The sequence below is a fragment of the Mustela lutreola genome, chromosome 4, assembly GCF_030435805.1.
Source record: "Mustela lutreola isolate mMusLut2 chromosome 4, mMusLut2.pri, whole genome shotgun sequence".
Lineage (NCBI taxonomy): Eukaryota > Metazoa > Chordata > Mammalia > Carnivora > Mustelidae > Mustela > Mustela lutreola.
Window position 1 is genome coordinate 75,201,776 of NC_081293.1, and position 24,067 is coordinate 75,225,842.

Here is a 24,067-nt window from a genome sequence, read left to right on the forward strand (position 1 = left end):
TGGGACATCTATAAGTGGAATACTATTCAGTAATTTTATTTTATTTTTATATATTTTTAAAGATTTTATTTATTTGACAGAGAGATCACAGCAGGCAGAGAGAGAGGAAGGGAAGCAGGCCCCCTGCTGAGCAGAAAGCCCACCAGGGTACTGGATCCCAGGCCCTGAGATCATGACCTGAGCTGAAGGCAGCTGCTTAACACATTGAGCCACCCAGGCGCCCCACTATTCAGTAATTTTTAAAAAAGAATGAATTAATGTCTCACACTACCATAGGAAAAATCTTTTTTTAAAAAATGTTTATTTATATTTACTTTCAAAGATTTTATTTATTTATTTGACAGAGATCACAAGTAGGCAGAGAGGGAGGCAGGCAGAGAGAGAGAGAGAGAGAGAGGAGGAAGCAGGCTCCCCGCGAAGCAGAAAGCCGGATGTGGGGCTTGATCCCAGGATGCTGGGATCATGACCAAGCCAAATGCAGAGGCTTTAAACCACTGAGCCACCCAGGCGCCCCTACCATAGGAAAAATCTCAAGTGACTTTTATGTGAAAGAAACCAAACCTAAAAAGTGCATTTTGCATCAATCTATTTTGACATTCTTTTTTTTTTTAAGATTTTATTTATTTATTTATTTATTTGACAGAGAGAAATCACAAGTAGATGGAGAGGCAGACAGAGAGACAGAGGGAAGCAGGCTCCCCACTGAGCAGAGAGCCCGATGTGGGACTCGATCCCAGCACCCTGAGATCATGACCTGAGCCGAAGGCAGCGGCTTAAACCACTGAGCCACCCAGGCGCCCCAATCTATTTTGACATTCTTGAAAATATTCAATTATAGGATAGAGACCAAATTAGTGGATGGGGCTAAGGGAGGAAGGAGGGGTTGAGTAAGAACAGGTCACCCAAGGCAAATTTTTATAGTAATAGGATTGTTGTGCACGGTACAGGGTGATGCATTTGTGGAATCTCAGAGCTGTACACCACCAAGACAGAATGTAACTCAATTTAAATAAAGAAAAAAAATCAAATAGGTTACAGATATAAAGCAGACTGTGACAAGTGACTCTGTTTTTACAAATGTATGTATCACGTAGCCTGAATTTTAAAAATGGGGGAAAAGGAGCTGACCTAAATAATTCCATAAAACTACATTTTGACTGGATACATTAAGACTGAAAACAAAAAGAACTGTACATAAACACTCTGGCTGGTAAATTCTCACTCTTGCTGGTAAATTCAGCAATTCTGAAACTACTTTCCATGTACACAAGGTCAAAAAGAATACACATGTCGTAGATAATGATAACCAGGTATTTCAGTGTATGGATGAAGTTAAAAATAAGGAAGGGGTGGGTGGGTGGGAAAGATATCAATGTTAGCTCATTCATTTTCAAATATGTAGTCATGTGTATGTAACACATCTGTATACAGATTTATATGTATATAGATCGATACAGAAATATGGATACTGTGAGGCAGATGACTAGCATGGATTGGTACACATACATCTATTTCTTAGATATGTAGGCAGGCAGCATCTAGAAAGTTTCACCCAATACCAATCAGCATACCTAGAGCTCAGATCTTGGTTTCTCCAATAGAAGGAACTAGGGCTCCTTGGAAAAATGTCTGATTCCAGGGCTTACACACAGAAAATACAAGGAGCCTGGAGCACCTTGTGTGTCAAAAGTAAGGAAGTCCTTTAGAAACTATGATAAGGATTTGTTAAAAGGACCTAAAAGCTAACCTATGATAGCTCTCAATGCCTAAGCTGGGACAATTTGAGCAACATAATAATAGCATGGGTGAAATGAAAAGAGTGGAGAGAAAGGAGCTGATCTGAGAAAAGGACCAAGAACATGAATGAATCTTTTTTTTTTTTTTTAACACAAATGAGTCTTAAATGAATTTTGCTAAGTGAAATAAGCCAAACTCAGGAGATACATATTATAAAATGCAGTTGACATTGTAAAACATAAAACAGATCAAAGGGTTGGGTGAAAAAGGCGGGGTTGAGTAATGACCACAGGGAATGAATTAGATTATCCATGAGCCCGTACTGACATAAACACAGGTGCGTCCCCGCCTTCTCCTCCCAGCTCCTCCGTTCGGGGCCTCCAGCTCCTCGCCGCGGCCCCGCTGCTCCCTCCCTCTGCGCATGTGCGTCTCCGCCTTCTTCTCCCCGCTCCTCCGTTCCCGGCCTCCAGCTCCTCGCCGCCCCGCGCATCGCCGCTCCCTCCCTCTGCACAGGTGCGTCCGCGCCTTCTCCTCCCGGCCGATCTTTCACGCGCCTCCAGCTCCTCGCCGCCGCCGCGCCGCTCCCTCCTTCTGCGCATGTGCGTCCCCGCCTTCTCCTCCCAGCTTGTCCGTTCCTGGCCTCCAGCTCCTCGTCGCCCCGCGCTGCGCCGCTTCCTCCCTCTGCACAGGTGCGTCCTCGCCTTCTACTCCCCGCTCGTCCGTTCGGGCCTCCAGCTCCTCGCCGCCGCGCGCCGCTCCCTCCCTCTGCAGAGGTGCGTCCACGCCTTCTCCTCTCAGCGGGTCTTTCACCCGCCTCCAGCTCCTCGCGGCCGCCGCGCCGCTTCCTCCTTCTGCGCATGTGCGTCCCCGCCTTCTCCTCCAAGCTCGTCCGTTCCTGGCCTCCAGCTCCTCGCCGCCTCGCGCCGCTCCCTCCCTCTGCCGAGGTGCATCCGCGCCTTTTCCTCCCGGCTGGTCTTTCACCGGCCTCTAGCTCCTCGCCGCCGCCGCGCCGCTCCCTTCCTCTGCACAGGTGAGTCCCCGCCTTCTCCTCCAAGCTGCTCCGTTCCGGGCCGCCAGTTCCTCGCCGCCCCGCGCCGCGCTGCTTCCTCCCTCTGTACAGGTGCTTCCCCGCCTTCTCATCCCAGCTCCTCCGTTCAGGGCCTCCAGCTCCTCGCCGCCGCCGCGCTGCTCCCTCCCTCTGCGCATGTGTATCCCCGCCACCTCCTGGCTTGTTCTTCCCAGGCTTCCAGCCCCTCGTGAGAAACCTTCTCTGGCTTCAGGGTTCACGAAGTGAGGGAGTTAGGGGTGAGTCCTGGGGGATGGGGGCGAGTGCCTAAAGGGCCCTGTGCGGAACGGAGGTCCGGCGGGGGCGGGGGTGCCCGGTTGTGGGTCAGAGGCCCCGGGCACCCTGGCCTCTGATCAGCCTGCAGAGTTGAAGGAAAACAAGCGGGGGCGTCTCTACGTGAGGGACCAGGATCCGGATTGGGAACCTTGGCTCTCTGGTTCCCAAGGCCCTCAGGTGTCCCGCTGCAGCACTAAGCTGGCTGCGCCATCCTGCGGTGGCGGGTGGGAGTTTGCATGCGTGACGTGTGCGCCGGACACACGGGGAGGGGGTGGGGCTGCGGGTAGGGTTGAGTGTGCTTTTGCAACGTGCATGCACTCTTGGCGTTGTGACCTGTGTGTGTGTGTGTGTGTGCGCGCGCGCGCGCCTGCGCGTCTTAAGTGCGCCGGGCTTCCTAGGAGGGGCGTGGTTGTAGGAGAACCAGGCAGGGTGTCTGATGTGAATGAGTTGCTCTGGAGGATAGTCCACGTGATTATTCTGAGCACTCACATTATTATTATTTTTTTAAGATTTTATTTATTTATTTGTCAGAGATAGAGAAAACATAAGCAGGCAGAGTGGCAGGCTGTGGCAGAGAGAGAAGCAGGGTCCATACTGCATAAGGAGCCCAATGCGGGACTCGATCCCAGGACCCTGGGATCATGACCTGAGCCAAAGGCAGCAGCTTAACCAACTGAGCCACCCAGGCGTCCCCTGAGCACTCAAATTTTGTTAGCTGCTCTTGTATTTGTTGTATATGTAATAACCTGAGGCTGGAGCTTTGACAATTCTCTAGGGCTTTCATTGCTAGGTTAACTCATTTGTGCAATGGAGGAGGGGAGAGGCTGTACTAGCTAGCCACCAAGGTCCTTTCCCCGCTCTAACATTCCCTAGGCCCCCAGTTATTATTTATTATGTATTCATTTGTTATTTGTTATGTAAAAGCATGACAGTATCATGAAGCCATCGAAGGCTGTGTGACGGTGGAAGGTCTGGGACAAATTTAAGAAGAGCGAGGTGAGCTGGAGCTGAGAGGGTGGGCACACAGGCTACACAGGAAATGTCACCCCTTTGGAGAGTCTGTGAGGGCATGGTCAGGATGAAAGGCTCAGCAGCCATAGCGAAGGAAATTCTGTCATCACCCCTCCCTGAACACCCGCTCCTCCCCTCAATTTCCATTCCCCATTTGCCATTGTTGATGGCATCTAGAAAGATGCAGAGGTTCCTGCTCTCCTGGCCTTATAGACATACAAGATGGTAGTGCAGGCACAAGATTATCTGTTTTGGCCTTAAATGAAAAATGAAAAAAAAAAAAAACTTGAGCCTGAGAAGGTGACTGACCAAGATCATGCAGTTTGTTGGTGGCAGAACCATGGTTAAAAGTCAGGTCTGCAAATTCCCAGGCCAGGGCTCATTTTGTCACCGTTAATTACGTCAAAGATAGTTTCTCATTAAAAGACCTTTTGAAAGTTGTAAGAAACAAACATTAAACATTTATTTTTTATCTTGCCTTAAACACTCCCATCTTTTTTTTCCAGAGGTATCTTGAATTTTCTGACCTCAGGGGATTAATAGTGTTCACAGGAAAACAGATGAACAGTGTGGCTTGAGATTTTTAATTTTTAACTTTTCCCACATCAGTTCTGAAAAAACCATAGTGTTTCCTCCTTTAGGCTACTGTTAAATGTTAAACTCATCTTCTTGTGTTTTTCATTTTTCTCTGTCACAGAACCTAAATTGGTAATAAATCAATAAGAAACAGATGTTTACATTCACTCAGTGAAAAGTATCATGTCTAAGCTCAACATCTATCGGAGCCACACATGGACACGTAAGTATCTTGTATGTGGAGCTATGTGGGCAGGTACCAAGAACTGCAAGGCAGGCCAAGTCTCTTCTAACTTCCTTCTTCCTTCCTTCTTCCTCAGCTCTCCCTCCTCCACTAAGAGCAGAAAATGAACACATCCCAGGTGAGCTTTTTGTTTGTTTATTTCCAGTTTGTTTGAAAATGAGTTTTCTAAAATTTGAAAGGATTCATATTTTTAAATCCAAAAAATAGAGGGGCTCCTGGGTGGCTCAGTGAGTTAAATCCCCTTCCTTTGGCTCAGGTCATGATCCCAGGGCCCTGGGATCGAGCTCCACATCGGGCTCTCTGCTCAGCAGGGAGCCTGCTTCCCTCTCTCTCTGTGCCTGCCTCTCTGCCTACTTGTGATCTCTGACTGTCAAATGAATAAATGAAATTTTAAACATAAAACCGAAAAGATAGAAATAGGCAAGAATTACTTGAAGGGAAGTATATCAAGAATATCAAGCAAATTCAAAGAACAGTTAGTAGAGTGAGAAGCAGGACTCTTAATTTCACAGAGTTGTGCAAGTTGTAAAACTTCCTTTGATTTTTCTAATAACAACACTGAAATTGCCTATAATTTCTGATAGACACAGCATTGTGCTAGAAGTATTCGGATGATTTTCAGGGGACCAAACTATGAGGTCTGAGTAGATAGCTCTCTCATGGTCCTGCTTGATCCAGGAATAGGACTTTGAAGATCTGGTGGAATGGAGGGACCACGCGTCCTCCAGATGACTCTCCCTAAGGGTTTGTATCCGCTTGTTCACATCTCTAGCTTGAATAGCCGACTGTTCCGGCTTTGGTTTCTGCATTTCTCATTCATATTTCAACTTCATGAATGCATTCTTGCTTCTTTGACATTCACCTGAGTCAGCTCTGGAAAAGGCTACCAAATTGTAGTCAAATCCGGTTTTTGGCTTTGTGTTACTTGACCATCCTGCAGCATAACCCTCAGTCTCTGTTGTCTCTGACACCTGCCTGCTAGCTTTCCTTTCTTAACTCTGATACATCCCCTTACTGTTCCTCACAAAGTTGTCTTTCCCTTTAGCCCCAGACGTTGCCTCTCCTTGGGTTTGTTGCTCAACCATCCTTGGCTCACTGCTTTTTTTCAGTCTGTGCTTTTTTCTGACTGGTCTTCTCTCTCTCTCTCTTTTTAATAAAATACTTTTGAATTAGTAATAACACGGTTAAAAGGTTAAGTGATGTTCCCTCTAGGAAGGATGACATTTTTCATCTCAACTGAGACACTTCCACTGAGAATGAAAGAGGTTCCATAAAGTTATGATGGGACATCTGGCTATATTGGGACAGTCCCAGACAAACTGGAGTTATGGTCTTCCTGCTGTAGATATCTGTCTGTCTTGTTTGTCCTTTTCAGTTAAAAGATACTCTTGTATGCCCCCTACTTTAATTTAGAAGGGAATCCATCATCTTTAGGGCTTTCCAAACTTAGATGCAGCTGTACACCACTGGCATCCTGTTAAAATGCAGATGTTCATTTAGTGGATCTGGTGGGGGCCCTGGGTTTTGCATTTCTAAAAAGCTCCCAGGTGAAGCTGACTCTGCTGCTCAGAGAGCCACACGTTGAGTAATGAGTCTATACGTGATTTTCTGTTCTTCCTTTGCTTTTTTGTCACTTCTTAAAAGCCTGTCCCAGACATCTGTATCTAAACAGAGCATGGATTGTTTCTTTGTTATAACTGCATAGTAATTCAAGCATGGACGTTCCATAGTTCGTTGACTGGTTATTGTCAGTTATGCATTATTTCAAACCTTTTGCTATTACAAACCATGTTCTAATGAATGACCTTGTACATATAGGTTTTTTCTATCCGATAAATTCCTAGGAGTGCGCTACCAGGTCAACGGGTGCATAGAATTGAGAACTCGATCATTCGGGATTATGGTATCATTTTGTGTCACTCCCATCGACACCACCTGAGTGCTTGTTTGTCCACAGCTTCTCCCATAAAACATGTGGTTCAACTTCTGGAATTTTGGCAGTGGAAAGATAAACATGGTATTTTATGATGTTTATATCTGCAAGTTTCTTAACTATGAGTGAGGTTAAGTATTTTATCATGTATCTGAAAGAGGTATTTACGTTTCTGTGAACCCTCTGTTCATATCTTTTGCCCATTTTCCTCTTAGGTTTGTGGCTTTTTTTGTTTTTCTTCTTCTTCAGTGTCTAGCTCTTTATATATTAGGGATACTAGTGCTTGCCCATTTTCTGGGTTGCAAACTCTTATTTTATGGGATGTGATTTGTCTTTTGATAGTTGACCCTGGTGTTTTCTCCCCATGCAGGCATTCTGTTTCAGAATGCCCCATTTCACTTAGTCGTTTCTTTAGGCTCCCCTTGGCTGTGACAATTTCTCAGACTTCCCTTGTTTTTGATAACCTGGGCAGTTTTGAGGAGTACAGTTAGGTGTTTTGGAGAATGTTCCTCAATTGGGAATTGTCTGCTGTTGTTTTCATGATTAGACTGAGGTTTGGGGTTTCGTGGAGGAAGACCACAGAGATAAAATATGATTTGGTCTTATCATATCAAGGGTTAGTGCTCTGGACATGACTTATTACTTTGTTTTCTCTGTCCTCATACTGGACTCCTTGGAAGGAAGTGGGCAATTACACTATACCACTTACACTATACCTCCTTCCTGTTGGAGTATCTACATAATTATGCACATAAATTATCAGGAATTCTGCGTAGGAGATTTTTCTGTTCTCTCCTATTTACTAATCCATTTATATCAGCATGAATTCATGGCTAGTTATTTTATATTTTGGTTATAGTACAATGATACCTTGTTCCTTTTGTTGCTCAAGTTGTTCCAGGTTGGTTAGTAAAAGCATCTTCTAGGAGTGCCTGGGTGGCTGAGTTGGTTTAGTGTCCGACTCTTGATTTCTGCTCAGGTTATGATCTCAGGGTCTTGGGATCCAGCCCCACGTTGGGCTCTTTGCTGAGTGTGGGGCCTGCTTGAAATTTTCTCTCTCGGGGTGCCTGGGTGGCTCAGTGGGTTAAAACTTCTGCCTTCAGCTCAGGTCGTGATCCCGGGGTCCTTGGATCGAGCCCCACATCGGCCTCTCTGCTCACCAGGGAAACTGCTTCCACCCGCCCCCCCCCCCCGCCTGCCTTTCTGCCTACTTGTGATCTCTGTCTGTCAAATAAATAAATGAGTAAGTAAATAAATAAATAAATAGAAATTCTATCTCCCTGTGCTTCTCCCTGCTGCTTATGCTTTCTCTCCTTTTCCTACTTTCTCAAAAACAAGTAAATAAATTTTTTAAAAAGCACCTTCTGTTGGTTCCTGTGTCTATTGACATACCCTGTTATTGTTTGAATATTTCTTCCTTACTCTGTGGCAGTAGGTTTTCCAGGTTCATCTTTTGTCTTTCCTGCCCTAGAATTAGCCACTCCCCCCCCCCCCTCAGTAGTTCTGGTTCTTTTCATTGGAGCATAGTATGAGAAACCAAGATTGGGGGACTAGGTGTGCCTGTTGTGACTGTGAAGTCATTGCTCAAAGACCCTCTCAGTTAACTCAAGGGAATATGTATATACTCTCTCATGTATATACATGTGTCTATAAATAGTTTAGTATGTAACCATCTGTATCTATAGTAAGCTAAGTATTCCCACTGTTGTCTCCTGTTGTAATCATTACCAAATGGAACATTCTAACCTTCTCTCCTTGCTTCTCTGTATTCTCCTGCACTAACAGTGAGAATCCAGCTAATATCTGAATTTCATTTATTTGATAGTTCAATTCCAGAATACACACACATGATTTCAGAATTACATACGTGATTTCAGAGTTGTTAACCCATGGATGCTTGATTCTCCCAGTTTGGGACCATTTGAAGTAAGGTGCTAGAAATATTCGCATGTAGGTTTTAAAACATAAGTTTTCAAAAACATAGGGTGTGAAATTGCTGTGTTGGTTATGTATGAATGTATGTATGTATATTTAGCTTTGCAAGAAATTGCCAAACTATTTTTACAGAGTGGCTGTATCAGTTTTTGTTCCTACCAACTATGAATCTGAATCTTGTTGTTCTGATTCTGGACCTGAAATTGGTACTGTCATTATTTTTGATGTAACCATTCCAATAACTGTCATGTTGTCTGCATATCCCCACTGAGGTGATGTGGAGCATCACCTTATATCTTTGGTGGAGTGTTTGTTCAAATCTTTTGCATATTTTTCATTTGGTCATTTGTTTTCTTACTATTGAAGCTTTAAGAGCTGTTTTGTGATGTTGGACACAAAGCCTTGATTAGATACCTGTGTTCCAAATATTTTCTCCCTGTCTGGGCCTTATCCTTTCATTTTCTTAAAAATGTCTTTCACAGAGCAGAAGACTTTCTTTTTAATATATCCAATGCATGTTTTTCCCCATGGAATACGCTTTTTCTGTTGTATCTAAAAACTCATCATCAAATCCAGTGTCTGAGAGATTTTTCTCCTGTATTCTTTATTCTTGCATTTTTACATTTAGATCTCTGATTCATTTTTAGTTAATACTTGTGTAAGGTCTGTGTCTAGTTTCATTTCTTTTGCATGAGTGTTCAGTTGTTTGAGCACCATTTGTTGAAAGATTGTCTTTTCTCCTTTTATTCCCTTTGTGCCTTTGTCAAAAAATGTTTGGCTTTATTTTGGTAGATCTATTCCTGGTCCTTGTAATCTGTTCTGTTGATCTGTGTGTCTCTCTCAGCACTAACACACTGTCTTGGTTACTAGCAGCTTTATAGTAAGTCTCAAGACCAGGTGAGGTGAATTCTCATTTTTCTTCCACATTGTGTGGGCTGTTCTGTTTTTTTTAAACTTTTTTTAAAGATGTTATTTATTTGTCAGAGAGAGAGAACAAACAGGGGATGTCAGAGGCAGAGAGAGCAGAGGGAGAAGCAGGCTCCCCTCTGAGCAAGGAGCCTGACTTGGGATTTCATCCCAGGACTCTGGGATCGTGACCTGAGCTGAAGGCAAATGCGCAACCACCTGAGCCACCCAGGTGTCCAGTGTGTTGGCTATTCTAGATCTTTTGCGTTTCTGTGTAAACTTCAGAATCTTCTTGTCAATATCTGCAAGATAACTGGGAGGTTTTATTTGGATTTCATTGAATTTATAGATTAAGTTGGAAAGAATTGACGTTTTTGCCATATTGATTCTTGCTACCGATGAATACGAACTCTCTCTCCATTTATTTAGATCTTTGATTTCTTCCATCAGGTTTGTCTTCCTGTATATATGTATTGTGTCAGATTTTATACTTGAGTACCCCTTTCTAGGGGTGTATTGTAAATGGTATTTTTTTCATTTGAAAATATGGAATTCAATTCTTTATTCAGATATAGGAAAATAGTTGACTTTTTTATATTGATCTTGTATCCTATGATGTTTTGGTATTTCCTCATTACTTCCAATAGTTTTTTTTTCTTTTTATAAGTTACTTGAGATTTTCTACATAGACAATAATAATGACTTCAGATCGAGTTTTGTTTTTCCTTTTCAGTGATACACCCTCGTTGTCTCATGCCCTCTTTCCACCCACCTTCTCTCTAGCAATCACCAGTTTGTTCTCTATATTCGTGAGTCTCTTATTTTGTCTCTTTTATGCTTTGTTTTGTTTCTTAAATTTCACATATGATTGAAATCATAGGATATTTGTCTTTCTTTGACTTATTTCATTTAGTTTTATACCCTCTAGATTTATCCATGTTGTTGCAAATGTTACGAATTCATTCTTTTCTCTGGCCAATTACTATTCTATTAGAGATCTGTCTGTCTGTCTATCTATCTATCTATCTATATCTATATATATGTCACTTCTTTTTTATCCATTCATCTATTGACGGGCTCTTCCATATCTTGCTTACTGTAAATAGTGCTGCACTGTAAACGTATCTTTTCAAATGTTTTCCTTTTCTTTGAGCAAATACCCTGTAATGGAATTACTGGAACATATGACATATGAACATATGACATATGACAGTTCTATTTTTAATTTTTTTTTTAAAGATTTTATTTATTTATTTGACAGAGAGAAATTACAAGTACACTGAGAGGCAGGCAGAGAGAGAGAGAAGGAAGCAGGCTCCCTGCTGAGCAGAGAGCCCGATGCGGGACTCGATCCCAGGACCCTGAGATCATGACCTGAGCCGAAGGCAGCGGCTTAACCCACTGAGCGACCCAGGCGCCCCTATTTTTAATTTTTTGAGGTACCTCCCATTGTTTTCCATAATGGCTGCACCAGTTTTCATCCCCACCATCAGTATACAAGGTTCCTTTTTCTTCACATTATCACCAACTCTTGTTCTTTCTTGTTCTTTTTCTGCAGGCAGAGTCCCAGGCTGGCAGGAGGAGTGGGCGTGGTCGCTGGGGCAGCCCTCCAAAATGGGTCAGGTGACCTTTCAAACTCTGGGGAGGTGAAGGGTTCCTCACATCACAGCAGCACCTAGGCGGGTTTTTCTGGACCCTTCAGACAACCTGTGCAAGACGTGAGGATGAGTGAAATGCGCTGCCTGGAATGGTGGTTGTGTTGGCTTCTGGGGCTTCCGTTCTGAGGGGATATTCAGGCCCGTGGGATGGGGGCTAAGGGGCAGGTTATTTGGGGCCGATGTGCCTTGCTTCTGAGGCGAACCTGTGTTTGAGCAGGAGGGTGGGGGCTGCAGTTCGATCTGGCACCTGGGCCCACGTTGGTTACCACAGTGGTTGGGTTGAGGGGAGCACAGGGCCAGCCGGCTGGAGTCTGCGACACTTCAACTGCCTTCTGACGGCCTGCACCCAGAGCCCAGGGTACCTGGGGCAGAGCCAGAGTACCAGGGCCCAGGCAGATGCTCATAGGAAAGGACTGGAGCCAGGGAGGGAGGGAGGCAGGCAGGCCCAGGCAGCCACAGCAGCCAGCCAGGTCGCTGGGGTGCCCAAGCCTAGCTCTACGCTCTGTGCTTTATTGGAGGGTTGACGTTTATCAGGGCAAAATGCGCACAGTGTGAAGTCTGCCTTAGCCACGACCCTATAGTGGAAGGGTGTTGGAGAAGGGGAAGGTAGTTGTTGTTGTTGGATTTTTTGTTTTGTTTTGTTTTGGTTTTTGGTTTTTTTCTTTTCCTGTGTTGAGTTCTGGCAGCCAAATCTCTAAGCATGTATTAGGGGAAGGTCTTCCATCAGCCATGCTAAGACTTTGACAGATGGCAGGGCCCTGTGATTTTGGCCTTTTTGAGCCTGCACTCCTTGCTGGGAGGGAGGGGCCTGCTTTCCGTTATGGGTGACTCTGTGTCTCCCCATGTGTGGGTCCTGAGACCTCGACTGAATGCTCTCCTTATTTTTACAGGTGTGCTTCGAGGCTCAGGGAACGTGGCCTCCTGGGCAGCATCCAAAGCGTCTGGCCTCTGTCTCTTCAGTGCAGATGAAGTGCAGCACGTCCAGGAGTGTGACCGCTGCCATCTCCCTGGTGCACGTGCATCGCAGTGGTAAGTTGTCTTGGTTCTGAATCTCCCTCCTGGGTTGAGGTTCAGGCCTTGACCTGGGTGTCTTTCTTGCCGGCTTCATCTCTCTTCCGGAGGAAATGATAGCCTCTTCTTGTTGATTAACTTGGAGATGTACCCTTAACCAGAATGTCTAGAGTTGGCTGTGGGGGAAATTTACTTCTGGGCACATATGGAGAAGGCTCTGCAAGTCCCTGCCCCACACAAAACCTCTGAACTCCATGTTGCCCCTGGTAGCAGAGTCCCGAGTTATTGCAGCCTGACTTAGTAAGACACACGACTGACTTAATAAAAAATAAATTCTTTTATATCAAATAAAACTTAATAAATAAACATTCTCTCGACCATCGACGTTCTGCCCACACTTGCTTTATTGGGCCATTCATCTAGAGCCACGAATCCCGGGCATCTTTACAAATGGATGTCTGAGTGGACTTCGGCACACGTTCTCTCTCTCTCTCTCCTATTTCTTTTTGGTGGGGGTGTGGGAGTTGCAGAGGATGAGAGGGACCCTTCAGCAGGCTCCCCATGCCTTCCATAGCCTGACTCCGGGCTCAGTCCCATAACCCTGACATCATAACCTGAACCAAAGCCAAACATTGGTCCCTAAACTGAAGGAACCTCGCAGGCATTCCTGGACAGGCTTTGTCTTTATGGAAGGGAGTGTAAGAAACCCCTCCTGTTCTAAAATCTTCCGAATCGGGGAGTATTTCCATGTCGGTAGTGGTCGTACACCCTCTCAGGCCCAGAGATACGTAGCTGACTTGGTGGTGGAGAAAAGCCCTTGGCTCCCACGTTCTCATAGACGGGGAGGAAGCCCTCACTGCCTGATGCTGAACTGTCGAGGTTTTTGTGCCCTGGTCCACACAGGTCTTCCAAAGAACACCTTTGTATGAGATGAAATTAATTTGCCAGCCCCCAGGTGCTGCAGTTGGGTAAGCATCTGCCCTTGGCTGAGGTCAGGATCCCTGGATCCTGGGGGATCAAGCCCTGTATTGGGCACCCTTCTCCGTCTTCCTTGCTGCCCGACCCCGACTGTTCTTGCTCCCTGCTAGCTCTGTCACTCTCCGATAAGTGAAGGAAATAGAGATATTTCTAAGCGTGTAATTAATTTGTAAATCCTTTGCACTTTGTGAGGACAATATTAGTAGAATGAAGGACGTGAGAGGTAGATCACAAACCACATGTTTGTTGAATCTTGTGGCCATTCATCCTTGCGATCTACCTACATGGTTAGGTTCATGTTTTCGTGAACATCCATTGATCGCCTTGTGTTCTGAGATTCCGAGCTCACCCTCGACTTGATGTTCTCATGGATCCCGGGCAGCGTTACTTCCTGTGACCCCACTTGCTAGCAAGAGACAGTACCTGTGTCAGTTGTGAGAGGTCGTAAAGGAAACGTCCCCCATTCTTACTTGGTACAGTGTGCAGTGTTCTGAGACCCGCCTGTTCGGTGAGACTGGCCTTTATGCAAGTACTGCTGGATCGGAGCAGATGTGCTTGATTTCTGGCTATTGGTTACTGGAATAGCACATTCCGCATCCCTCAGAACGGGGCCCTGCTGTATGTGTTTGCAGTGTCTGAGTTTGTATCTCAGTGTCACCCCGAGGAATTCCTTGGGAGGTAGTTGCCCAGTGATTCTCTGATGGGAGTGTCCGGGGAAGAATTTCCCCTCGTTGCGTTGGGATCAGTGATTCCTCGGTGTGAGGGTGTCATTGCTGGCTAGGGAAGAAGGGATAGCTGAGCCCGTTCCTTTGCTCATCAGACCGGGAGGATTTTCCTGTGTGCGAATCCTCCCAGGTCCTTCCTGGGTTGGCTCCGTGAGGAATGGGATTCCCATATGGGATGTCCTCGGCATTCAGCCACAGTGATGATGCAGGGGTCCCAGGGGTGCCTGCACCTTCGCTCCCGTGTGAGGGATGAAGTACAGTCTGAGATGGTAGCGGGAGCCTCAGGCCTGAGCCCCACCTGAAGCTTCTCCCACCAGGATACCGCGCCAGTGGCTCTCCCTGTGTGAGTTCTCTGGTGTTGGGAAAGGGCCCACTTCTGGCTGAAGGCTCTGCCTCAGTGACGGGAGACCAGGGGTTTGTACTGTGTGATTTCTGTGGCGGTGAGCAAGGTGGGCGCTCTGGGTACAGGCGGGGCCCCAGTAATGACAGACACAGATTTCGCTGCTCTGAGTTGTCTGGTGTCCCCAAATGTGAGACCTGTATCGAACGGCTCTTCCACGTTGACCGCATTTGTCGGGGTTGCCGCCGGTGTGGATCCTCAGATGCTGGCTAAGGGTGTGGCTGGCCTAAATGCTTTCCCCTGAAGATGGCATTCAACCGGTTTCTATCTGTGGGAACGTGCCCATGGCCTCGAAGGGATGCCTGTTGCTGCAAGCTCTTGTGTGGCCATCCCAGCACATGGCTTCTAACCCGTGTGAGGTCCTGGACATGAAGAAGAGCAGAGCTCTCTGAAACAAGGGTCCCCCACCTTCTTTCCATCCCCGAGGTGCGTCTCCGGTGGTCTTACTGTGTACAGAGGTGAGCACTGCCCTGGGGTTGTTCCCTCTATGTGTGTCATGTCTCCGTTCCTCGGAAGGGTGAGTTCTCTCGTGTCTCCCGAGGTTAGTGCCCCGACTAAGGGCTCTCCCACACTGGGGAGATGGGTGTGCTGCAATCCAGGATGAACAAACTTTGATGTCCCTGGCACCAGGGACACATGGCTGAAGGCCTTTCCACATTATCAGCAAATACAAGGCTTGTCTTCCCAGGACACAGCACACCCGGAGTGAGGTGAGGCACGTGAGACCTCTCTGTGCTGTGCTCCAGCATTGCCCGGGTTCCTGTGCAGTGTGAACCCTGTGCTAATGGCCAGAGCACGAGGGGCTGTGGCAGGATCGCTCCCTCTCGTTCCTCCCTTCCTGACTCAACGAACGCGTTCCAGCCCCTCCCTTCAGGAAGGGTCGCTGCATCTACCCCTGCAAGCCACTTGTAGTCGCGTGCCTTGTTCCTTTCCGGAATTCAGATAGATCTTTCTACATGGTAGCCTCATATCATGTCAACTGCTGATTAAATTTTTGATGTTTCCGTTTCAAAGACTATATACCCGTGAGTCGTGCTGAAGCCAGTGACTTTTCCAGACACTCGGGCGGCGGCTTGACTCGAGGCCCATTTCAGCCGAGAAATGAAACTCTTCGGGTCTCTGGTGGGACAGCCCGTATGCTCAGGGTCTTGGATAACAGGGGATTGTGGGGAATGCTTAGCGTAGCTCGTGTCCAGCTGTGGTGTGGAAGGCCAGGGTTCATGACCCTGAAGCTCCCCGTTGACTTGCAGAGAAGCAGACCTTAGAGATGCCCCTGTGTGGCTCTCCCTTCATCCTTTATAATAGGGAACGAATTGCCCTGAGCTCCTGGGTCTTGTACACACAGAATGAGTCCCGGAACACTAGGTGAAAAAGTACTGAAGTACTGTGTGGGGACTAACAGAACAGAAGGAGAAAAGGAAAGAGGGGGAGGGAGGAAAGAATACAAAGAACGAAAAGATCATGTAGGGAAGGAAGGAAGGGAGGGAGGGAGGGTGGGCGGCTTGAAAAAGGAAGAAGAGAAACTGGTAGAGAGGCATTAGGGGAAAGAAGAATTTTGAAAGTTGTGAGACAAACATCTGAGAGTTAAGATTTGAGCTTGAGGACAAAGGAAAGGAATGGAGTCCTCTACTCAGGAGCAGAAACCGGTTGTAGCGTGTTGGTGATGAGAACCTATGGACCAGATAAACCTGCGAGACAAAGAAAGTGAGGATGGGAGGCTGGGGAGTTTCAGAAGGGCAACGTCAACCACGTCGAGGACCGAGAGAGGGGCCATGTGAGGGTTTGAGTGCAAGAATCACAGAAGGGTCCAGTCCTCGGAGGACACAGAATGTGCAGTGGGTGAGGTGGATGGAGTCGGAAGGGTTGACAGAAATGGGCCCGTGTTGCAGGGTTGTTTCCACAGGAGCCCTACAGGAGACAGGACTGATGTAGGAAAGAGGTTAGCATTCAAGGCCGATGGTCAAGAAAGAAGTCTTGAGACGGCTCTGCTGGCAGGAGGTGCTTTTTATTAAGGCACAGGGATACGACCCTTGGGTAGAAAGGGCTGCTTGCTGGGGTCGTGACAGGAGGCTGACTTTCTGGGATGGCATTGGAGGAGGTCAGGCAAAAGGGAGGTTTTGCAAGAACGTGGCAGGAGGACAGAGGACACCGAGGCTACAGTTGACTTTGCTCTTGTGAAGGGAAGGTGGTTTTTCCTGCTAGGAAGGCATGAATTGAAAGATGGTGTGGAGCTTCCTGGAGGAATGTTACCTTCCTCCTCTCACAGGTCCATCCCAGGGACTGCACGTTTGAAAAGAAACTCTGTCCTACGGACATTTTCTTCGGCCTCAGCCTCCCTCTGTGTCGTGGAGGGGAGGGAGATGTCAGGGCTTCAGGAAACGGAGATCCGGGCCTCTGGCAGGTCGCTAGGCTCTTGTTAAGCAGGCCTCTTCCTACAGTATCACGAGGACTTTTACAAACCGAGGGAGACTCCGGTCTTGCCGGGTTTTGATCTCCATCTGTGGAGAATCTGTTTTTTCCTTTCCTCAGCTTGAGGGCAGTCAGAGCGCCTGAGGGATGTTCCCCGTATCACAGGTTGGGGGGCGGTGTGGCGTGCCAGCTCCTGCTTGGCGCTCAGCTAGCCTTCCCCTCCCTCCTCGTGTGCCCCTGACCAGTGCGGAGCCTTGCGTGGTTAAGGTTGTTGAAGGAGGACGGTCTCATCTTCTGTAGCTTCTTCCTGCTGAATAGGGGCGTAGAGCTGTCCCTCCGCGTGGGTCGTTCCTGGTCAGGTGGCGGAGGCCCAGCTGGGGGAGGCCTCTGCTGTCTGAGTTGTAAAAGGAAGAGGCCGCTGAGTGCAGGGGAGAGCCTCTCCTCCCTAAACCTCTTGCTGCTGCCAAACACACAGGCTGAGCGGGGCCCGTTTTGTGGGGCTGCTGCCAGTGTTGAGCCCAGCATTGGTCACGGTCCTGTGCGTCGAAGCGACGCGGGCGGTTCTGGTGCGGCACCCTCGGGGAATCCAGCAGGGGTAGGGCTGCTGCCCCTCGAGTCGATCCCAGGGTGGTCAAGGGGCCCTGGCAGTGCCGTTTCGTCCTGCATGTGTCATGCTCTGCAGGGTTGTCGGGGACTGCAGGGGACAGCGGGAGGAGGAGCAGCCCCTGGAGCAGACAGGGGAGATGACGGGAAGGCTGCTGTCCTGCCCAGTCCCAGGTGGGCCCAGTCTCCCCACACAACGGACTGTTGTGGGCCCAGGTGGTTGCCTCGTGCGCCAAGTGTCCGTCATCGGCAGGGCCCGGGCGATGGGTGTGGTGGCCGACTCAGAGGGTCCTCTCGTCTCGTCCTCGGGGCTCCAGTGCCGTCCTCTGGTGGGCTGCCCAGAAGTCTTCTCTTTGGCCTACAGAGGTCAGGCGTAAGAGAGCCGTTCCTGCAGGCGTGTTATCCTGTACGTTCATGCCGAATCCTCCTCCGGGCCCAAATCGGAGCAAGTGGGGCCCCAGGGCCGTCGTGGCTCCCTTTGTTGGAGCACCCTGGGAGCCTCTGGTGCCTCGGGGTGGTGGGCACACTGTCCTGTGGCACAGCTGTGGAGACAACAGGTAGAGTGGTGTGAGATAGCGAGTGGCGTGTGGCCTGGGCCTTACCAGAGGCCTGTGGGGTTTTGCAGGACGTGTCTTCTGAGGTGTTGAGGTGGAGGTTTTCCTGCAGAACCCATGCGTGACCTGAAGAAAGGGGAATTTCCTGTGCGCCCCCTGGGGCTGAATGAAGGCTACACTGCCAGGGTCCCTCAGGCCCTTCCCTGAGCGTCCTCCTCCATGACGGCGGGGTCCTCCTCCTGCTGGGCTGTCCCTTCCCCAGCCTCTCTGAGAGCCCTGGACGTGCCCTTCTCTGTGGGGGGAGCCTTTGCCCACATGAGTGTTGCAGGTGGCGTGGCAGAGACGACGTGCTCCCGACCCCCATGGGAAGTGAGTTCGCACAGTCTACGAGCTGTGGGCAGGTGTTGGGTGAGGTGGGAGCAAGCAGGGTGGCCTTTCCCTGGTGGGTCTCCCCTGCCGACTGAGGGATCGAGGTGAGTCTCTAGAGTATGAAACTCACAAAGCAAAATGTGCCATGAGGGGACCCACTACCTCCCACGAGGCATCTTGGAGGCTTGGGGGACTGGAGGTGTTGGTTAGATTGTATGGGAGTGGCTAGCGGAAATGACTCAGCTGGAGACTGGCCCCGACTCCCTGCCCACAGGGATGCAGCGCTGGGAGGTGTGAGCTGTCCTGCTCCTGTGAGCCCGGGGGCCTGTCTTGTTTGCTCATTTCTCACGTGCCTGAAGTGGGAGATGAGGCCACCCCACCACTGTCTCTTCGCGACTAGTGTCATCCGGGAGCAAGCCCTCTGCTGGCTTTTGCAGGGTGGGAGGGCAAGGCTTGGTTCGTGCAGAGGGAGGGGCTCAATGGGGGGCGTGGAGCCCTTTGCCAGAAGGTCACCGTGCCTAGGCTGCCTGGGGTCCAGTCCCTCCAGGCAGCCAGGGCCCTCCCTCCAAGATCAGCAGCTCCTGGACGACAGCGCCCAACCACCACAGGGAGTTACAGGGATCAGGTGGAGGTTCCCCGTGGGATGATTTCAGGGCTTCCTAGTGCCGCAGGGACTGGGATCTTCCTCTCCTCTCCTCTTTGTGGTCAGAGGCTAGGGCAGCACCCCGGGTTTTGTGCGGTTTGCTGAGGTACCCACAACAGGGACGGGGCAACGAGAGAAAAGGTGTGTCCATGTTCACCGGCCCCTTTTCCTGCCCGACTCACCCTGTTCCTGAGTCCTCCTCTTCTTCTGCTTCCCTTGTCGTTTGCGCCAAGTCCACTGAAGGAAAGTTTCTTGAGAGCTGAGAGCAAGAGCAGAAGTGGGCATGAGCACAGACTCCCCGGCATCAGAGAACCAAGTGGGGACACCCAGGCCCAGCCTCCCTTCCCGAGGCCCCTCCAGCCAGGTGAGCCGTGCCCTGCCGATTCCTAGCCCTCCTCCCTGCTCTGCTGTCCGGAGCTGCTTCCCAGAGTCCGCGGTGAGGGGTCAGGGTGATGGTAGAAAAGGGGTGAGGAGGGCTTCCCAGGGATTTCATGCAGCAGTTTCCATGCAGAGCCCGAGTGCCTGCCAGAGACGAGGGCCTCCAGGGTTGGCGTCGTCAAAGCAGGGAAAGGGGAAGAGCTGGGCGGAGGCACTTAGGGACAGAGGAGAGAAGAAGCCCAAGAGATGGAGGTGGAAGTGAATTACAGGCGCAGGGTGGCTCCTTCCATTGGAATCGTCTTCTGTGGAATCCTTCTTCGGGTTAGGGAGCAGCGAGGGTGCTGGGGTTGGCCCTGAGAGAGAACAAAGGGGAGTTAGTGCAGCTGGCGACCCACTGCTCTGGGGATGCTGGGCTCTGCCCTCAGTGGGGTGCGTCCCTAGCTCCGAGTCCTCCCTGGCCTTGGTCGTTTGATCTCCGCAGGGTACGTGGGGGTCTCCAGTTGCCCACCTGCTCTTCCCACCTCCGATTCTCTCCAAGACCCGGAAGCCTGGCTGTGTGATCCTTTCCCCCCTGGAGGCTGTCACTGTCCCTAAGACTGCCTCTGTGGGACTTTGTCTTCCTCTGTCCTTGTTCCTGTCCTTCCCTGCTCTCCTTCGTCGTCCTCCTCCTCCTCCTCCATCTCCTCCCCTAGAGATGCTCCATGTCCTTCCCCCTGCCAAGCTCCACCAGTCCTATTGTTGTCCAGGAGGGGGCCACCAAGGAAAGAGAGGAGATACCCTGGGTCCCCCGGAATCAATCCCCCGATCTGTCTGTGCTGGGAGCAGCTGTCATGGGTCTGGGATTGCTGGGGAAGTGCCGGGAGAGATGGCCCACCACGTCCCCACAGCCCATGTCTGCCCAGGGACTGGGATGACCTTCCCAGGGACGTGTTTCAGGGAACGCAACGCCCTCTGTTTCCCTAAGTGTTACAGAGGTTGAATGGAGACAGGAGCATGGGAAATTGTGCAGGCGCCCTCAGCTGTTCAGGGCAGCCCTGGAAAACGTCCAGCGGTGTGGTTACTGAAACACGGGATTCCTGCCGGTGCTCCTGCTGAGGCTTGCCAGGAATGGACGGGATCGGGGTGTGTGTAGGGCCTTGGGCAGGCCTGAGGAATGTTTGCTGTTTGGGCATGCCTAGGGAGTGGGGAGCATGGCCAGGCCTGTGGGCCAGCGAGGTGGGTTTGTGAGAAGAACCATGACTCCCTGGCCCTGCTTCCAAGAGGCTCTGTGCTATGCTTCGACACCAGCTAGTGAGAGGTAGAGTGGACCCGGGGCAGCAAGTGTGTGAAACAGGTCCAGCAGCCCCTTCACACAGGCCCGGGGGACCGTGGCCCATGACAGTGGTTCTCCAGGGCAGCTGCATGGGGGCATCCCACCCTTGGGAACACGTCCACAGGTCAGACTCGGCTGGGGTGTGAAGGCTGGCAGAAGCTCCGATTTACGGGAGCCTGTGTAGTGAACCCAGGGGAAGTACGCTTTCCCTTCTGCAGCTCTGGGCGTCCCCTTGAAGTACAGCAGCGTGGAGAGAACCAGGATGGTTTGGTAATGGAGGTTATGAGGGAGAGAATTTAGACCTGTCTTACACCTCCTGGCTCAGACCAGAACGGAGTGTCGCGTAGTGTCTCTTGCCCAGGAGAGTGCGGTTGGGGCCGCCAAGTCCTGAGCATGACCAGGTCTGGGCCCGTGTCAAGAATGATGCAGAATCTCTTGTGCACCATTCCTGAGAGGCCATGAGCAAAGAGGCCAAGCTTTGACGTGTGGCAGTGGCCAAGGGAGGCACGAGCAGCTTTGATGGGAAAGATCCTTCAAGGAGCCGTGCAAGGAGTCGAGTGGTGATGACAAACCCAGCCTACCCTAAAGGCCCGTGGACACCTCGTCTGTTCTTTTCATCCCGAGACCGTGACATGAGCAAATCATGCTTGTGCCAGAGCATTCCTTTCCTTGTTGGTTTTTGACCCACCTTCTTCATTCTCCGGAGTGGCAGGGGCAACCCCATGTTCCCGGGAGCCCTGTCCCAGTGTTCCCCTCCTCGGTGCCATTCCCTACCTGAAGAGATTTCGTCCTCACTGAAGCAGTAGTCCTCGATGCTCTCTATCAGTAGATCTGCAAGAACTGAAAGAGGAGCAATGCCGTTAGGAGAGAAACCGCCTCACCCCTTCATCCCAGGTGTGTTGAGATGTCTCTGGGCCGTGCAGCATCTGCCTGACCCTTGTGCAGTGCTCTCAGAGGTTCACGGGGCTGGCGGAGCCGGAGCCCTTGGAGGAGACAGGGATTGGAGTTTCATGCCTTCTAATGAGACCAGGACGCTGCAGCAGCCACCTCAGTGTCAGTTCTGCATGCCCATGACCGCTGTCCCCTCCCAGCGCAACCATCAGAAACTCCAGTCGTTATGGGACTCTTGACGTGTGGCTAGTGGGAGTGAGCAACTGGACATTTTCGTTCCCTTGATGATTTCCGTGTACTGCGCTGAGATAATAAATGACTGTTTATGATGGATCCTAGACAGACTCTTTCCTGGATCACTCAGCACTAGACACCAACCAGGAGCGAGAGAGGAGGCCTGCTCTCCCGTGTATTGCTCGGGCATCAGTGGCTGGCCTGACAGGGATGTTGATCAAGGGAAGACGTTCCCGGGCTCACACACACCCACCAGGCGCTGCTGGAGGTCTTTGGACCCGAAGAGATGAAGGTGAAGCTCCAGTTCCTAGAATAAATGGGGAGCGGATTCCGTGCAGCACTGATCTAAAGCATACAATGTGATGCTCTCAGGACAGAGGAGCTGCTAGAATAGATAAGGGAACCATAAAGGAACACAGCGAACCACGACGTTTCTGAAGATGAAGAAGTCGGTGGTGGGTCTCTAGAAGCTGACCTTCCAATACCTTGGATGACTTCCCCGAGCCAACAGGAGGGTGCTGGCATACAAATAGGCAGGGGCACCTGGGAGCGGAAGAGAAATGCCCCCGGATATGCGCTCATTTTGGCATCACGATGCTTCCCAAGAGGACCGCCCAGGAAAAGCATCCTCTTCTGAAACAGTGAACAGAGTGAAAAGGCAGCCCACAGATTGGAGACACCCTTGGCAATCCTTATTTCAGAAAAGGTGTGTTCACTGACAAAAAGGAAGAACAACAAAGAAAACCAACCAAACAAAAGAAGACCGGGATTTCACCAAATGAAAGAATCGAGAAAAAGACTGGAATAGTCCCTGCTGCAAAGGGAACGAATGACTCGGCCAGTCAGACAGACATCGTACGAAAAGATGCTCAACGTAAGGCATCGTGAGGGCAATGCGAATCCAAAGGATGCTGAGCTGTGGCATTGTCAGTTAGGGTGGCGAGGACCCAAACCAGGAATTCAAACCCAGGACCCATGTTGGAAGGAGGCAGAAAATTAGAGACTTTGTATGCAATTCATGGAATGCAGACTGGTGCAACTACCCTGGAAAAGCCCGTTGAGTGTCCTCGGAGAGCAGCGAAAGGTACTCCCGTGGATTCCGCGCATGCGAGTGAGAAAAAGAGATGTTGGAAAATCAGATTCTGTTCCAAAACATGTTTCTCATGAGAGAAAGTCTTGTTGTCTGCCAAAGAACCCTGAAACCCTGATTTGGCTCTGTTTCCATTCCCAGGCACTGAACACCCTTTGAGTTGTCTCTTGGCCCAAACCTTCCGAATCTAACAAGGCCCTCTTGCATGGACAGACGGCCAGCGAAATGGGTGATGATTGTCCTGTCACCCCTGTTGAGGTTTGAGGTTCTCTTTGGCCACCTTGCGATGCACAGAGCACCCTTCGTTCCTGCATGGAGGGGGCCCAGGTGCCCCCAGTGATGCTCAGTCCCTGAAGACCACCTCATTCCCCCTTGGATAGGACACCTTTTGGACCCACCTCCAAGATCCCCAGCAAGGACCAGTGGTGGGTGTGGGATTTCCCTGGGAGAAGGCCAGTTGCATTCTTAGACACAGTATCTGCAGGGAAATGGTAGATCTCCATGGAGAAACACGGAGTGAATTGGCCCCATCTGTTCCCTGGCCACTACCCCTTTGTGCGGGTCATCCCCGTACGGGCTGTTGTACGCGGCTGCCCCGGAAGCCACCTGCAGAAGGGAGGAAGTGTGTCCCCGCACTCAGTGTTTCCGATGAGGTTGGGAAGACGCATCATGGGGCCTCTGATGCAGAGATGTGTGTGTGTGAGTGCAGTGTCAAGAGGGGGGTGCTGTGACCATTCTTGCCCAAGACCTAGCTTGGCGGGAGAGCACCATGGACACTGACTCAGTAACAGGGATTGGAAAAGACACACTTGTGTCTTTGGGGCACAGTCTAGCCCTTCCTAGTTAGTGACGGGATTTGTTTTCTGGGGGAATTGATGTGTGTTTGCAAGGAAAGAACACCTCTTTCAATTGTAGGTGTTGTAGAGTTTTCCCATGAATGGACGTTCCTGACGTGACAGTGATGGGAAACATCCCTGAGAACGCGGTCACCATTAATCGCCATTTTGAGGGGACCAGACACGTTCGAGAGCGCAGCATTCATCCACCTGACACACACACACCAACCCTGCGAATCACAGCACATGGATTCCCATGGAAACAGACCTTGTGCCCAGCACCCGATCCTAC

At 50.0% G+C, this 24,067-nt stretch overlaps 1 protein-coding gene across 8 annotated transcripts in view; it reads left to right on the forward strand.

The window, feature by feature from the left end:
• The first annotated feature begins 2,120 nt into the window (after window positions 1–2,120).
• Window positions 2,121–24,067, forward strand: part of LOC131828977 (phosphatidylinositol 3,4,5-trisphosphate 3-phosphatase and dual-specificity protein phosphatase PTEN-like) — a 96,728-nt gene continuing 74,781 nt past the window's right edge. For 4 of the 8 annotated variants that reach the window (XM_059170275.1, XM_059170277.1, XM_059170276.1 and 1 more), the window contains exon 1: window positions 12,236–12,371. Coding sequence is in view for 4 of the 8 variants with exons in the window: in XM_059170271.1 (XP_059026254.1) it covers window positions 2,159–2,426; window positions 4,987–5,028; window positions 11,243–11,310; window positions 12,235–12,371 (515 nt within the window). In the remaining 4 variants the exon portion in view is untranslated. Of the gene's footprint in view, window positions 2,427–3,022; window positions 3,043–4,003; window positions 4,076–4,787; window positions 4,890–4,986; window positions 5,029–11,242; window positions 11,311–12,234; window positions 12,372–24,067 lie in introns of those variants that run through there. The other 4 variants (XM_059170273.1, XM_059170274.1, XM_059170272.1 and 1 more) reach the window with 4 other exon arrangements.